This window comes from Coregonus clupeaformis, chromosome 30 (genome assembly GCF_020615455.1).
Source record: "Coregonus clupeaformis isolate EN_2021a chromosome 30, ASM2061545v1, whole genome shotgun sequence".
Classification (NCBI taxonomy): Eukaryota; Metazoa; Chordata; class Actinopteri; order Salmoniformes; family Salmonidae; genus Coregonus; species Coregonus clupeaformis.
The window spans coordinates 31491814-31509643 of record NC_059221.1 but is presented as its reverse complement, the minus strand read 5'-3'; the positions used below and the strand labels follow the sequence as shown (position 1 = coordinate 31509643).

The following is a 17830-nucleotide window of genomic DNA, read 5'->3' as shown; positions in this document are numbered from 1 at the left end:
CTGTCTAACAAAGGGAGAGAAACTTCTCTCCTCCTCCTTTCATTCCCAGACTTGTCTTTTTGGGGGGGATTCCTTCAAGTGGCTGCGCAGGCCTTCCCTTGGGAGGGAATGAAAACATGGTGAAAAACGATGAAAAAGAAAGAAGAAAAAGAAAAGGAAAATGCTACTTCTGCGCAATCTAAACCCAAACACAAAGTTACGAGGGTTCTGTAAACAGGGAGAAAAGCTGATGGCTAGATATTTCAGATAAAGAGAGAGAGAGAGAGACAGAGAGAGAGAGAAAGGGAGGGAAAGAGGGGAAAGGGATGCAAAAAACAGTAGGGTTTCATTCATTGGCAGGGATGTTTTTTGATTAACTATGGCACACAGCATAGGCCTGGGTTCCAGAGGTTTTTCGCCTTCAGAACCTCTGAATTTGAAAGACTCTGCACTATGCAGTGCTCGGCACAACAACGCATTTACACAAGCATTTATTTAATCATGTTCTTTTCTTTTCCGTGCGGCTTTTACAATCTCGACCCCCAACCCCCTCTGTGTTTCTGTTTATTTTCCATACTTTTGAAAACTAGCAGTTTTGCTGAAATGTAATTTGTTACGATGGTAGTCACTTGTGTTATTCACTGCTGCCGTATCTTGAATATGAAATGAGCAGAGCTCCGTTGAATAATGATCAAACATAGTGCAGGCAGCAGACTTGTGGATCAGAGCATATTTATCCCCAGTTCACAGGACACAGACGTATGAAAGATATGTGCATGGTTTAGGCCATGGGAACACATAATTGCGGGGGTGGTTTCTATCTGAACAACAAGCGTATCATATCTTCCCAGTTCAAAACAACATGCTTTATATCTGTGGTTTGTAAATGCCCCAAAACCACCTTGAGGGATGAACTCTTGCCCTGGTTTGGCTAGCTGAAGATACACTGTAGGGACTTTGTCTTACTTAATGTCGCTCAAGACTTTCCTTTATATCAGGATCCAGACCAAGGTTTTTACTTACTCTTCTGAGGCAAATTACATAGTAAAAGGAGCTGTGCAAATATTATTATTTTATTAAATTTGTATTTAACCTTTATTTCGACAGGGAAGTAATACTGAGACTAGGATCTCTTTTACAGATGAGCCCTGCATAAATACATCAAACACATCAATATACAAAATGACAAAACATATTAAGAAGAACAGACACCTTTATCAACATAGAGGTCTCCAATCATTACTCTAAACTGACCAAGGGGGACCAGAACATCTCATTTCAGAGAGCTCTGTAAGTTGTTCCACATAAAGGGTGCAAAAAAACTAAAAGCAGCTTTACCCAACTCTGTGGAGACTGAAGGGGCCTCCAGTGTTATCCAAACCTGATACCGGGTTTGGTCATTTGTAAGGCTAAATTGAATTAATGATGATAGATACATAGGACGTTTCTGCATGAGTGTTTTGTAGATTAACACACGAAAATGCTGCTCTCTTCTTACATACAAAGAGGACCAACCCACTTTTTAATACAAAACACAATGGTGAGTTTTATAACCATCACCAGAAATAAACCTAAGGGCACAATGGAACACAGCATCTAGTGGTTTAAGTGTAGATGCTGCTGAATGCATATAGAAAATATCCCCATAATCTAAAATAGACATAAAAGTGGCCTGGACAATTTCCTTCCTATTAACAAAAGTCAGACATGCTTTGTTTCTGTAAAATAAACCAACCTTGAACTTGAACTTCTTCACCAGCTCAGTGACATGTTTTTTAAATGACAGTTTGTCATCAAGCCAGATAACATGATATTTGTAGGAAGGAACTCCAGTCATTACAAATTCATTTAAAGCTGGGTTATGGGACCTAGATAAAAGCATGCATTTTGTTTTGTTTTCATTTAGCACTAACTTTAGATCCAATAGGGGCAGTGCTTGAATGCAGTGCTTGAAAATCAGACTTGAAATGTGAAAAGGCTTTTTTACAGCATTACCAATGTTATTTATATAGATTGTAAACAGTAGTGGGCCGAGTATCGAACCTTGGGGCACCCCTTTATGTAACTCAAGGAACTCAGATTTGACCCCATCTACCTTGATGGCCTGAGTTCTGTCATTGAGATAATTATGCATCATTACCCAACCCTATCTAAGTCTACAAACATGGCACCACAATTCTTACTAAATTATGAAAGTGAAAACTGAACTCCTGAATTGTTTGAATAAAGGGGACAATATACCGTTATTTCACAGTGAAAGCCCAGCAGACAAAATAAAGACTGTGTATAGGCTTAGAGAGATAGAGAGAGAGCCTTGGTGTGTCTGGCGACAGAGCTCTCAGTCCAAGGGGAAAAGCTCTTAGCCCAATCAGTGGAGTTAGAATACCTGAGCACATATCACAGATACACAGCATAATCACCTTCCAAGCTTGACAGCCAGTCATAATGAGGAAAGAGAGGAAGTAGGCTCAAACCAGTTGTGATAAACTTCTCTTCGTTTCTCCTGTAGGGCTTTTTACCATACACTTACATCACTCATGAAAACATTGTGGTCATTGCTTCTTAAATGGTTTTGACCACCCAAGGACTTGATATGCTAACAGCGACATTTGAATTACACTTGTTAGCATTAGTGTGCAATCCAAAGTATTGAGGTGCATGAGGTGTTTTGCAGTAGCTAAAATAGCAATTGCCATACATGGAACCATTTATTGTTAGGGCTTTAAAAAAGGGTTCAAGTCATGAGTATTTCCTGTCTAACTTTGGGAGTTAACCAATCAGAAAGGTCACTTACGCTGACGAGCATCTGTGGGAAGGGCCCTCTGGAGTTTTCAGGTACGTTGACTGGTGGAATCACCCAGTCCCTCTTCTGTCTCCGCAGCCCCTTGGAGCTTATCTCCTGTTGCCTGGGAAACATGATGACAGTGGGTGGAGCCTGGAACTCTGGTGGTGCTTTGACCTCCTCTTCCCCCTTCCTCTCCCCTCCTTTCCCCTCTTCCTCTGTGATCTGAAAAACATGACAAAAAGGACAAAGATACAGTTGAGCGGGTTGCTATGTGATAAAATGGTGACGTGCACATGTGCGTGTGTGATTTACACCCCTATTCCCTCAGCACAGCCAGGGACACTGTGAGTCACTCTCTATCCACAGGCTAGTGTTCTCATCAGGAAAAAGATGGCTACAAGGAACCTGCATTCCCTAGTCTTGTTGTTAATGATGTCTTGATTGTAATCAGTGAGGTGGGTTTTGGTGGGGTGCAATCAAGTGAGATGCAGTATCAACAAAGTTTGAATTGCATTGGCAACTGTTGAGATCCATAATTACAAAGTAAATACAACGTAAATGCAGTATTTCATTTATTCAACATTTTAGTCAATTCAAAACTCTGGGTGCATCTATGAAACTATTGTTTTCCAGGGCCAAGTATGAAGTTAGATAAGTTGCTAATTTGCATATTTTATTGGTTCGATATCTAATCAAATATCTGACAAGCCCGTAACAAGCAGACATACACCACCAGTCAAAAGTTTGGACACACCTACTCATTCAAAGGTTTTTCTTTATTTTTACAATTTTTTACATTGTAGAATAATAGTGAAGACATCAAAACTATGAAATAACACATATGGAATCATGTAGTAACCATAAAACTGTTAAACAAATCAAAATATATTTTATATTTGAGATTCTTTGAATAGCTACCCTTTGCCTTGATGACAGCTTTGCACACTCTTGGCATTCTCTCAACCAGCTTCATGAGATAGTCACCTGGAATGCATTTCAATTAACAGGTGTGCCTTGTTAAAAGTTAATTTGTGGAATTTATTTCCTTCTTAATTCGTTTGAGCCAATCAGTTGTGTTGTGACATGGTAGGGGGGTATACAGAAGATAGCCCTATTTGGTAAAAGACCAAGTCCATATTATGGCAAGAACAGCTCAAATAAGCAAAGAGAAACGACAGCCCATCATGAAGGTCAGTCAATATGGAACATTTCAAGAACTTTGAAAGTTTCTTCAAGTGCAGTCACGAAAACCATCAAGCGCTATGATGAAACCGGCTCTCATGAGGACCGCCACAGGAATGGAAGACCCAGAGTTACCTCTGCTGCAGAGGACAGGTTCATTAGAGTTACCAGCCTCAGAAATTGCAGCTCAAATAAATGCTTCACAGAGTTCAAGTAACAGACACATCTCAACATCAACTATTCAGTGGGGACTGTGTGAATTAGGCCTTCATGGTCGAATTGCTGCAAAGAAACCACTACTAAAGGACACCAATAAGAAGAAGAGACCTGCTTAGGCCAAGAAACACGAGCAATGGACATTAGACCGGTAGAAATGTGTCCTTTGGTCTGGAGTCCAAATTGGAGATTTCTTGTTCCAACCGCCGTGTCTTTGTGAGACTCGGTGTGGGTGAACGGATGATCTCCGCATGTGTAGTTCCCACCGTAAAGCATGGAGGAGGAGGTGTTAAGGTGTGGGGGTGCTTTGCTGTTGACACTGTCTGTGATTTATTTAGAATTCAAGGCAAACTTAACCAGCATGGCTACCACAGCATTCTGCAGTGATACGCCATCCCATCTGTTTTGGGCTTAGTGGGACTATCATTTGTTTTTCAACAGGACAATGACCCAACACACCTCCAGGTTGTGTAAGGGCTATTTTACCAAGAAGGAGAGTGATGGAGTGCTGCATCAGATGACCTGGCCTCCACAATCCCCCGACCTCAACCCAATTGAGATGGTTTGGGATGAGTGAAGGAAAAGCAGCCAACAAGTGCTCAGCATATGTGGGAACTCATATGTGAAAAAATGCCAAGTGTGCAAAGCTGTCATGAAGGCAAAGGGTGGCTATTTGAACAATCTCAAATATAAAATATATTTTGATTTGTTTAACACTTTTTTGGTTACTACATGATTCCATATGTGTTATTTCATAGTTTTGATGTCTTCACTATTATTCTACAATGTAAACAATCGTAAAAAATAAAGAAAAACCCTTGAATGAGTAGATGTGTCCATACTTTTGACTGGTACTGTATGTCACGTCAACACTCATGTATGTGTATCTGGGGGCTGCTGTATGACTAAAACCAGTCTTTTAGCTTCTCAGGGTCGTGTCCTGTATGGATCGGGATCCACATGAATAATACAAGGCTATGCTAGGAGAAACACACTGTATCCTGTATGTCCAGGGGATATGGTAACTCTGCTATTAACATGGAGATAGCATGCAGTTGCACCTCTGGTTTTCAGTGTAAACTGACAAACCTCAGGGTTATAACACAAAGTATACAAATGCCCAGAGTTCAGTCAGAATCATCATCTCACCACATCGCTCAGCCCTCTCCATCTCTCCATTTCCATCTTGTTGTTTTTCCTCTCCTCCCTGTAGGCTGATCCTGACAGCTTGTCTCAATAATAACTATTCATCAGAAGCTGGGGATTGTTATGCTGCTAGGTGGATGGAGTGTGAGACAGGTTAAGTGTGCCAGCGGGCTAGGATAATGCCTTGCTAACGCACAGTACCCCAGGTGTCTCTTAGCTCTCCCCAGGTCTCACCAAATCATCTGCTCTCATGTTGCTCATTGTTCCAGGGCAGGGAGCTGTTATAGACATTTCCACCTTAACGGGTGAGATGCAGTGGCAAGATAAGGTTTTGTGTGCCACCAGGAGTGTATTGTGTGTGTGAGTGAGTGTGTGTGTGTGTTTATATGTGTGTGTGTGTGCACTATCACGACTGTGAGAACAAACTCCGCTCCTCGGATAAGAGAGAGGTCCAATCACCATATATTGACATTTAAAGAGCCTTGTGTTTTAATACATATTCCAATATTTCATTCTACCTTGCCTCCCCTCACTACCTCCCTCGCTCTTTAAACTTCTTGCTATGTGTGGCCTTGCGGATTCCTACCGCTATTTAAAAGTCAAGGGGAAACCCAGGAAGTATGCAGGAACAGGGATACAACAGTGGAAGAATAAAATAAGGGGATCTTGGCACACATTGAAAGTTCAGGGCTCTGGTGCACCACAAGCTGTTTATTCTAATTACCGCCCCGTGGAACTTTCCACAGTCTATAAAGCACTTCTTCTTTTCTCTCTCCCCCCTGTATGCCCCGCTGTCTGGATGCCTCCGAAGGTGGACTGTACCTTCCAGTGGAAACAATGCCTTCAGGCTGAGTTCATCAGATGGAGGTCCAGGAGAAAGGCTTTTCAAGCTGCATTAAAGGAAGCCTGTCTGTTGGAGAGGTTGACATGTTTACGCTCTGTGTTTGGGAAATGGGGAGAGGGGAGGGACAATGCCCATGGGTAAACGTTTAGTGTTCAGTTTCTTCAATCCAGCTCCAAATTTCAAACATCAGGTATGGCACGGAACATGGGAGGGAGGAGGATGAGTGTTTGGAAAGGAGTGAGAAGAAGGGGAGCGGTGAGGGAGAAGGGAAGGAAAGGGTTGGTGGTTAACATGATGGAGAGAGAGAGGCAAGACATTTTTTGGCTCTGTCATTGCTGTCAAATATCTTTTGGCCATTTCGTGTTTAGAATGTTTGACGTTGTCCAATATATTGTCCAATCTTTTTGGAGTTGAGAATGTGGGAGTTGGTCTTAAATTCCATGCTTCCTTTGGTGACTCATCTATTTAGATTTCAGCCTCAATTAATAATTATTCCTGTATCCAACATCATAGGAATGAGTGTAGTTGGTGCGCTTCATCTCTCTGCCACTAGGGGAGCTGCAGCCCCACATACAGCCCAAGCTCTGTCTCTCTGCCTAGCATGGTTTTCCAAGTTTTCACGATCCAGATATCACCAGTTATCTAATCCAACCCTCTTCTTCTCCTGTGCCAGGCACAGACTACCCTTCCAAACACGCATGTAACATGTGTCATCATATGTCATCATGTGCCATGTTGCCTGAATCAGATCCATATGGTGTGTGTTCAGGGGGACACCTCTCTCTCTCTCTCTCTCTCTCTCTCTCTCTCTCTCTCTCTCTCTCTCTCTCTCTCTCTCTCTCTCTCTCTCTCTCTCTCTCTCTCTCTCTCTCTCTCTCTCTCTCTCTCTCTCTCCGGTACCCAGTGTGTTAGCCAGCTACGGCACATGGATCCAAACTGGGTTTGTCAGATGGAAAGAGGAGACAGATGTGCGCTGGGTTCTGGACAAATGTATTCTATTTCTTCAGCGGGAGGAGGGCTTAGTGGGCCTGACTGCAGGGGCTGGCTGCCCCAGTTCAGAGTGCCACGGTGGGGGGACTAGGGAGGGGAGGGAGGAGGGTTCTGGGGTTATTAGGGATTGGATCAGGGAGGGAGAGAGGATGAGGGGAAGAGGAAGGTTGAAATAGGGGGTGGTTATATTAAGAAGCAGATGTGACCCTCCTGTCTAAATAAGTCATGCTCCAAATCCTTTCATCTGCAGATTCTAACAGGGTGAGTAAGTGTGTGTGTGTCTTTGTGTGTGTGTGTGTGTGTGTGTGTGTGTGGAGAGAGAGTGAGTGAGAGAGAGAGAGAGACAGAGAGATAACTCAGAAATAACACACATGCACACATGAATATGAACACACACACATGCACACACACAATCAAGACAATGGACTAGATAGTAATAAATAATAATAATTTGGTGGGTGAGGGGATTGTGTTAGACTGTCAATCATCAAACAAGGGGCTAACTCAAAGGGTGTCACTGTCCTTCCTAGTTCTGACTGTATCATCATCAGACCTATCAGAACAGCCTGCTAAGAGGTCTACCAGTGTCTGGCTGCACGGTCTGAGCACTTAAAAATTAACAGTGTACCACAACCAGCCCAGACGACACGACCATGTAGACCACTATGTTTAACTCACTGTTGATTAAGTGTTAACAGGGGAAATGCCTGCGCTCCTCTGCAGCAAATTAAACACATTCCCTCCATCCGCTGTAGGAACAGAGGGATGGCAGAGGAGGAGAGGAAGAGAACCAAGCCAGACATAGGCTCAAAAGTTTGGAACAACAGCTTAATAGAGTCAACAGATTTCCAACATGTTCTTCCCTTCTCTAGCCCACACTCACACACACACAGACACATAAAGAACACACACAGAGACACACACATAACACACATACACAGAGACACACACAGAACACACACAGAACACACACAGAGACACACAAAAACATACAGAGACACAAGCATGCACATGCACGTGCAAACACAAGTTCAGACACACACATGCTTGCATGCATGCATGCACACACATACACACACATGCAGGAACTGACGCATGCAAGCTCACACACACGCACACATGCACGCACACACACACACTCTATCCACAAACACAAATGTACACTAAAACACACACACTTAACATATTCACACATGATCATACATAATCCCTCTCTCAGACACACACACACAGAAACAAACACCCATTCTCTCACAGACACCCGCTGTGTGAACAGGAGTCAGTGAGTGTGAAATGGAAGCGGCCCCCAGCTCCGGTACCACCAGTAACCAGCCAGCTGGCTCCTATCCCGGCCTTCCCCTCCCCTCCCCTACCAGCCTCCCATTGCCCCGCTCACTTTGATATGAGTCAGCCCTTGGCGACACACACATCTGGAAGTTATTATTCTACTAGCAGAGTGCCACAAAACGCTATGTCCATAATGAAACATCACATTGTGCTCAGTGTCCTTGCTGTCTCTTCTGTCTATATAACAGCTTGCATTACTACAGCTGTAGTAGAATTCTTCTCCCTCTTCAGTATCTAAGTTAAATAGTATGAATGTGTAATGGACACACAATGGATTAGCTGCTTAGGGTCTAAGACCTGCTCTTTAGTTCGACTGGCTATCGATGCCTCTTACTGTGGGGCAAAGTCTGTGAACCCAGTTGGATTTGGGTGTTAAATTCCCTGTGGAGATGCCTTGGGTCCATGGGCACTCGCACACACACTCCCTTGGACTCAATTGATGATAAAAATGATTGTGGGGGCTGTTTTGTTAGACTTCAGAGTGGCTTTTGACATTATCGATCATAGTCTGCTGCTGGAAAAACGTATGTGGGACAAATCATTCACTAAACCCTAAACCTCAACTAAATCTTGTAATACATAATGTGGAAATTGAGCAAGTTGAGGTGACTAAACTGCTTGGAGTAACCCTGGATTGTAAACTGTCATGGTCAAAACATATTGACACAAAAGTAGCTAAGATGGGGAGAAGTCTTTTCATAATGAAGCACTGCTCTACCTTCTTAACAGCACTATCAACAAGGCAGGTCCTACAGGCCCTAGTTTTGTCGCACCTGGACTACTGTTCAGTCGTGTGGTCAGGTGCCACAAAAAGGGACTTAGGAAACAGCACGGCTGGCCCTTGGACGTACACAGAGAGCTAATATTAATCATATGCATCCAATCTCTCCTGGCTCAAAGTGGAGGAGAGACTGACTTCATTACTACTTGTATTTATGAGAGGTATTGACATGTTGAATGCACCGAGCTGTCTGTTTGAACTATTGGCGCACAGCTCCGACACCCATGTATACCCCACAAGACATGCCACAAGAGGTCTCTTCACAGTCCCAAAGTCCAGAACAGACTATGGGAGGCGCACAGTACTACATAGAGCCATGACTACATGGAACGCTATTCCACATCAAGTAACTGATGACAGCATTAAAATTATATTTAAAAAACAGATAACAATACACCTTATGGAACAGCGGGGACTGTGAAGCAACACAAACATAGGCACAGACACATGCATACACACACACGATAACATATGCACTATACACACACGTACACATGAATATTGTACTGTAGATATGGGGTAGTGGTGGAGTAGGGGCCTGAGGGCACACAGTGTGTTGTGATATTTGTGAATGCATTGTAATGTTTTTTAAATGGTATAAACTGCCTTAATTTTGCTGGACCCCAGGAAGAATGGGGATCCATAATAAATACAAATACAAACATACTCTGGTCTCTAGTACGGCAGCCATAGTGTGACCCCATCTTGGCTGCCCACAGTAAGAGGTCCTCTTGGTGAATCAGTGTGATGGCAGAGAACTGAGTGACACATGGGCTCTTCTGGACATGGATAATTCTGGATGATCCTGTGATTCAGAGTGCCCAGGCTGCCTCTACCCCTCTCTGTTTCAGTGGGAAATGTGTTACCAGGTGGCAGGGATACATGGGAATCACTGCACTGATTAGATGCTGATTAGATGCTGGATAAACCAATGGGGTTCAGGGAGAGAGATGAGTCTTGGATCTCATGATATAGCCAGAGCTCAAAGCCTACTGTCACTCTAACTACATTCCACTCCTTAGAATAGCCTTCACTTCTACTCTAAATGGTTTAGATAAATGCCATGCCAAGCCCTGATGAACCCAGTGTCCGGCTCCTAGTCCAGGCTGACTAGCTATGTGTGACAGTCTCTGTGTAGGCAGCAGCGTGAAATCAGTTGTGGGTTTTTTTCTACCACTGTCTCTCCCAGGCATCTTTGACCGGTGTTTTGGCTTACTGTCCTGCGCACTGCTTGTATCCACAGCACTAACTGGTGAGTTGGTAATCTCCGCTCGTTTAGTAAAGTGCAGCAAGGATGTATACAGTGAGCAAGTTCTCCACTTTCTCTCTGTTTAGATCAAGTGTGTGTTGCTTGTGTGTGTGTTTGCCATTTCACTGGCAGAGCTTGTTTTCAGGAGGCGGGAAGTGGGTTGTGTTTGCAAACTCATTTTAGCTCACAACAAGCATATAGCATGGCTAATACTAGACAGAAAAACTCAGCAAAGGTCAATGCGGAAAAGGAATAAGTATCAAGCACTACACTCCATGAACTACTCGATCAACAAAAATAGTTCAATAAAGATCTAACAGATCTGCAGGAAAATAATTTTAAGTCCTTCCTGCAACTCTTTATGGGTTCTACCAACAAAAGGGTTGATGATCTGTTTAAGGATGTAATGGAATTTAAACACCGTTTGGAGTTTACGCAGTCAGAGGTGGAGGAGCTAAAGGGAGTGAATGTCACCAGCTAGACCACATTCAAAACCATGTCTGAGGATTTCGCAATTCTCCAAACAACACTTGACAAGCACTCTTCCGAAGGACACTACCTCAAAAACCAATTGAGGCGCAATAACATTTTAATCGATGGAACTGATGACGTAAAGACTGAAACTTGGCATGACACAGAAGTCAAGGCCAAGAAACTCCTGAAAGATCAACTCAAATTGGATCCTAAACTCATTGAGATGGAGAGAGCGCACAAGAATGGCACTTTCTTCCCCGATGGACGGCCCAGATCTATAGTTGTGAAACTGCTCCGGTTAAAAGACAAGGAGGAGATTCTCAGGAGAGGCAAGTGCCTGAAGGGAACCAAAATCTTAATCAATGAAGACTTCTCCGAAAAGGTACGCCCCAAAAGAAAGGAACTGCTGCCACGACTAATTGAATAATGAAAAAAGTATGATCAGCTGGTCATTCCGACTGTGTATCTCTCTTAGTTGGGCAGGATATCAACCCTGATAACATGCTCTTCAACCCATTAGAAATTAATGAAGCTAATTATAAATATAATGATTGCGTTGATCCAGATTCAAATTTCCTGAGATTTACCAGAGATGAGTCTATCACTTGTGATTACTATAATGTTAAGCAATTTAACAACCTCTACAGCTGTTTATCTAATTCCAAGACAAGCTTATTTTCTACCTTTAATTTGAACGTTAGCATTCTTCCTAAAAATCATGACCACCTTGTTCATTATCTGTCTTCTCTCAATCATGAATTTTCCATTGTTGCCCTTTCAGACACTGAAGAGACAGCCATGCTTTATGACATGTCTCCTTATAATGCTGTTCCCCACTGTAGAACCTCAAGAGTGGGAGGAGGAGTGTTCATTTTTGTTCATAAATATTTTCAATTATTTGTAAGAGAGGACCTCACACTTACATCTGATAACATTGATGTTGAATCTCTTTTTATAGAAATTTCCTCCTGTTCATTTTTTGGTGGTGAAAAAGTGGTAATTGGATGCATCTTTCGGCCACACGGTTCTGACATTGGTAGTTTAATTGATATCCTTGCATTAACCTTGGATTTGATTAATAATAAAGGCAAAATGTGTTTTCTATTGGGTGATTACAACATAAACCTATTTAAAACTGAGAACCACTCACCAACATCTGACTTTTTTAATACTTTATACTCCAGCTATCTGTATCCCCTCATCTATAAGCCCACAAGAGTGACCAGTTCATCTGCCACCCTTATTGATCATAAATGAACAGATGGGAATGATTAGTAGCATTAAGGGTAGAATATTTAACAAAAGTAATCATGAGCGCTTTAAGATGTTGATTGATGATATTTCATGGGATTTTTTTAATAATCAGGCCGATGTGAATCTGCTTACCAGACTTTTCTCACATCTTTCAGTTCTGTATTTCAGCACTGCTTTCCCGTAGTTAAAACACGTAAGAGAGCAGCAGAAGGGTTCTGGAAACCTTGGTTTACAACCGGTCTCAAAAAATTAAGTTTCTCACAAATTCCTCTCCCCTGAATTCTGCAAATTACAAAAAGTATAAGAACAAATTTACTCATCTACTTTGGATATCCAAAAATATATATATATATTTACTAACAAATTCCAAGAATCCTTAAATAATATAAAGAAAATCATCAATCAACTTTTGAATAAGAAAAAGGCCTCTACAACTATCCCATCTCAATTTATTGTTGGAAATAAGACCTATAGTGATCCTGATGGTATTTCATGTGAATTTAATAACTTTTTTTGTGAATGTGGGTTCTTCTCTGTCAAAGGAAATAGAGAAAACTGATGGAAATCCCTTGGATTTATGGAAATCCCTTCCCTTCTCTGCTTCAGTTTGATCCTCCTTATGTAATGGAGGTGATGGAGGTAATTGGTAACTTAAATCTATCAGCAGCAGGTCATGATTAGATTGGTACCTCTTTGGTGAAATCAGTGTCTTCCTCAATTACTGCGCCTCTGTCACGCCCTGGCTCTGGGGACTCTAATATGTTGAGCCAGGGTGTGTAAAGTCTATGTGTTTTGTTCTAGGTTTCACATTCTAGTATTGTTGTTCTATGTTGGCCAGTGTGGTTCTCAATCAGAGGCAACGTGATTCAGCTGTTGCTTGTTGTCTCTGATTGAGAACCATACTTTAGCAGCCTGTTTCCCCACAGAGTTTGTGGGATCTTGTTTCTAGTCTGTTGTGTTAGACCGTGAACTGTCACGTTATCGTTTTGTTGTTTTGATCGTGTCTCTAATAAAGAGTATGTTTGCCTGCAACGCTGCGCCTTGGTCCTCATCTCTGTTAGACGATCGTGACAGCCTCTAACATATATCTTCACCAAATCAATGCAAACTTGTATTGTTCCTAAATATTTGAAAATTGCCAAAGTTATCCCCTTCTATAAATCTGGGCATCCCAGATCTTTCACTAATTATCGCCCATTATCAATCCTAGAACAATGGGTGTATAAGAGAACGTTGAAACATTTAAATCAACACTGTATTCTATATGAGCACCAGTATGGTTTCAACACTGTATTCTATATGATCACCAGTATGGTTTCAACACTGTATTCTATATGATCACCAATATGGTTTCAACACTGTATTCTATATGATCACCAATATGGTTTCAACACTGTATTCTATATGAGCACCAGTATGGTTTCAACACTGTCTGTATTCTATATGAGCACCAGTATGGTTTCAACACTGTATTATATATGAGCACCAATATGGTTTCAACACTGTATTCTATATGAGCACCAGTATGGTTTCAACGCTGTATTCTATATGAGCACCAATATGGTTTCAACACTGTATTCTATATGATCACCAATATGGTTTCAACACTGTATTCTATATGAGCACCAATATGGTTTCAACACTGTATTCTATATGAGCACCAGTATGGTTTCAACGCTGTATTCTATATGAGCACCAATATGGTTTCAACACTGTATTCTATATGATCACCAGTATGGTTTCAACACTGTATTCTATATGAGCACCAATATGGTTTCAACACTGTATTCTATATGATCACCAATATGGTTTCAACACTGTATTCTATATGAGCACCAATATGGTTTCAACACTGTATTCTATATGATCACCAGTATGGTTTCAACACTGTATTCTATATGAACAACAATATGGTTTTCTTAAAAACTACTCCACAGATATGGCTCTTTTGCAACGTGTGGATAAAATCTTTACAGCCCTGAACAACAATGAATAGGCTCTTGGCATTTTTTTTGATTTATCCAAAGCGTTTGACACGGTTGATCATGAAATATTATTTTCTAAATTGCATTATTACGGTTTTCAGGATTATGCATATAATTGGCTATATAGTTATGTTTATGATAGAAAACAATTTGTTTATGCAAATGGCTGTGCATCTACCAGGGCCAAGACATCCTGTGGTGTGCCACAAGGTTCGATAATTGGACCTTTGTTATTCGTAATCTATTTCAACGACCTTGCTGCTTTGTCTTCTACCATACTTCCCATTCTCTTTGCTGATGACACCAATTTGTTTTTATCACACAATACTTTGGAATCAGCAATTAATGAAGCCAACTCAGGCATGGCCAACTTTTCTGAATGGTTCCAGATAAACAAATTATCTTTAAATGTTTAAAAAACATTATTGTATTCACTAGTAAGAATAACAAATATTGTAATAAATAAATACAAAATAATGCCAGAATCTCAATTGGTGGGAATTAAATGGAACAAGTCACATCCACTAGATTAATATTCACAAGATCATATTCAATTTGTCTGCAGCAAAGTGATGAACTCTATTGGTATCATCAGAAAGATTAGTGGTTTTGGTCATCAGGCTTGCTTCCTAACTCTGTACTATAGCTTCATTTACCAATATCTAATTTACTGTAATATTGTCTGGGCCAGTACATATGCCTCCTACCTACACAAATTACTCATCATACAAAATACATTTGCAAGACTAGCCACCTCCTCTAATTACCTGGCTCCTTTGTTTAAGAAACTCAATATCATGTCTATTTACGACTTTAATGTACGCCAATCTACAAATACTCATACCTCCCAGACAGTTTACCTAAACCATTCAATGGATTCTTCCAGGTTAATTCTGAAATCCATCTATATAACACAAGACACTGCGATAACCTTCACCCTCCCCACTGCCGCACCTCACATAGTCAATTCTCTATCAGATATACAGTAGAGGTACCATACTCTGGAATTCTTATCTTCACATTGCCAAAATATCATCATCCCTCAATAACTTCAAGCGAAGACTGGGGGTCAGCCTGATGAACCAAACTACTCAGTAATCTCCTCCATATAGCCCAACTCTCACACACTCACATACACACATATATTTAAACAAAACAAATATTGTGATTACTGATCAATTAATGAATACATTTATAATTAGTCGTTTTTTAAAATCTGTTTTAACAAACCTTTTTTATTTTTGTACTTATGTATTGTATATAGTTTTCTTGTGTTGTGGTTTTCATATAAGACCTTGGGCTTCCAACCACACCAACACACCATTTCTCTTTTTGAAATAATTTTTTTATCTGTATTGTTGTTTATCACTTGTTTTCTTTGGTGCAAATAAAAAAATAATAAAATAAATAAATACAGAAACATATACATTGCTCACGGGCACGCACATACATACAGTGCATTCGGAAAGTATTCAGACCCATTGACTTTGTCCACATTTTGTTTTGTTAGAGCCTTCTTCTTAAATGTATTTTTCTTTTTTATCTCATCGATCTACAAACAATACCCCATAATGACAAAGCAAAAACAGGTTTTTAGAAATGTTTTCAAATGTATAAAACAACAACAACTGAAATATCACATTGATATAAGTATTCAGACCTTTTCCCTCAGTACTTTGTTGAAGTACCTTTGGCAGCGATTACAGCCTCGAGTCTTCTTGGGTATGACACTACAAGCTTGGCACACCTGTCTCCAATTCTTCTCTGCAGATCCTCTCAAGCTCTGTCAGGTTGGATGGAGAGCACAGCTGCACAGCTATTTTCAGGTCTCTTAAGAGATGTTCGATCGGGTTCAAGTCCGGGCTCTGGCTGGGCCACTCAAGGACATTCAGAGACTTGTCCCGAAGCCACTCCTGCTTTGTCTTGGCTGTGTGCTTTGGGTCGTTGTCCTGATGGAAGGTGAACCTTCGCCCCAGTCTGAGGTCCTGAGCACTCTGGAGCAGGTTTTCATCAAGGATCTCTCTGTACTTTGCTCCGTTCATCTTTCTCTCGATCCTGACTAGTCTCCCAGTCAGATGCTGCCACCACCATGCTTCACCGTAGGGATGGTGCCAGGTTTCCTCCAGACGTTACTCTTGGCATTCAGGCCAAAGAGTTCAATCTTGGTTTCATCCAACCAGAGAATCTTGTTTCTCATGGTCTGAGAATCCTTTAGGTGCCTTTTAGCAAACTCCAAGCGGGCTGTCATGTGCCTTTTACTGAGGAGTGGCTTCCGTCTGGCCACTCCACCATAAAGGCCTGATTGGTGGAGCGCTGCAGAGATGGTTGTCCTTCTGGAAGGTGCTCCCATCTCCACAGAGGAACTCAAGAGCTCTGTCAGAGTGACCATCGGGTTCTTGGTCACCTCCCTGACCAAGGCCCTTCTCCCCCGATTGCTCAGTTTGGCCGGGTGGTTAGCTCTAGGAAGAGTCTGGGTGGTTCCAAACTTCTTCCGTTTAAGAATGATGGAGGCCACTGTGTTCTTGGGGACCTTCAATGCTGCAGACCTTTTTTGACACCCTTCCCCAGATCTGTGCCTCAACACAATCCTGTCTCAGAGCTCTATGGACAATTCCTTCGACCTCATGGCTTGGTTTTTGCTCTGACATGCACTGTCAACTGTGGGACCTTATTTAGACAGGTGTGTGCCTTTCCAATTAATGTCCAATCAATTGAATTTACCACAGGTGGACTCCAATTAAGTTGTAGAAACAGGATGATCAATGGAAACAGGATGCACCTGAGCTCAATTTCGAGTGTCATAGCTAAGGGTCTGAATACTAGGTATTCGAGTCTCATAGGTATTTCTGTTTTTAATTTTTTATAAATTTGCAAAAATGTCTAAAAACCTGTTTTCGCTTTGTCATTATGGGGTATTGTGTGTATATTGATGAGGAAAAAAATGCATTTAATCAATTTTAGAATAAGGCTGTAACGTAACAAATGTGGAAAAAGGGAAGGGTTCTGAAAACTTTCTGAATGCACTGTATTCACTCTTAGAAAAAAGGGTTCCAAAAGGGTTCTAAAAGGGTTCTTTGACTGTCCTCATAGAATAACCATTTTTTGGCTCGAGGCAGAACCCCTTTTTGTTCCAGGTAAAAACCTTTTGGGTTCAATGTAGAACCCTCTGTGGAAACACATACACACACACACAAGAAACACCCTCATTCACCTATTATTTCAGTCTTAACAATGTATCACACATGTCCCTTGACCCAGGAACACACATCCCTGACACCCAACAGATTTTTCCCTGAGGAGACTAAATCTCACAATGCATTGCACATCTCCTATCTGTGTTCCCCTGGCTCTATTACTAATTGAGTGTAAGGGCTCTATTTTAACAAACCTAACGCAATGGTCAAGCTAATTGCTGGCGGTAGTGCTATAGGATTCGGGGGGTGTCAGAAATATTTGTGCTATTTTCACAACCACAATTATGGCACTGTTGCTGGAGTTGGCGCGAAAGGGCTGGGTTTTGATGAATAAACAACTTGTGGGTGTTTCGAGGCTTGGCTGTTCGCTGGCCAACGTGCTCCATGGCTAAATATGTGGTTGC

The 17830-nt window shown here is 41.5% G+C and overlaps 1 protein-coding gene across 1 annotated transcript in view; it reads right to left on the bottom strand.

The window, feature by feature from the left end:
- Nucleotides 1-17830, bottom strand: part of LOC121545424 (cadherin-4-like) — a 146924-nt gene that overhangs the window by 118105 nt on the left and 10989 nt on the right. The window contains exon 3 of the mRNA XM_041855951.2: nt 2774-2986. Coding sequence (XP_041711885.2) covers nt 2774-2986 — 213 coding nt within the window. The remainder of the gene's footprint in view (nt 1-2773; nt 2987-17830) is intronic.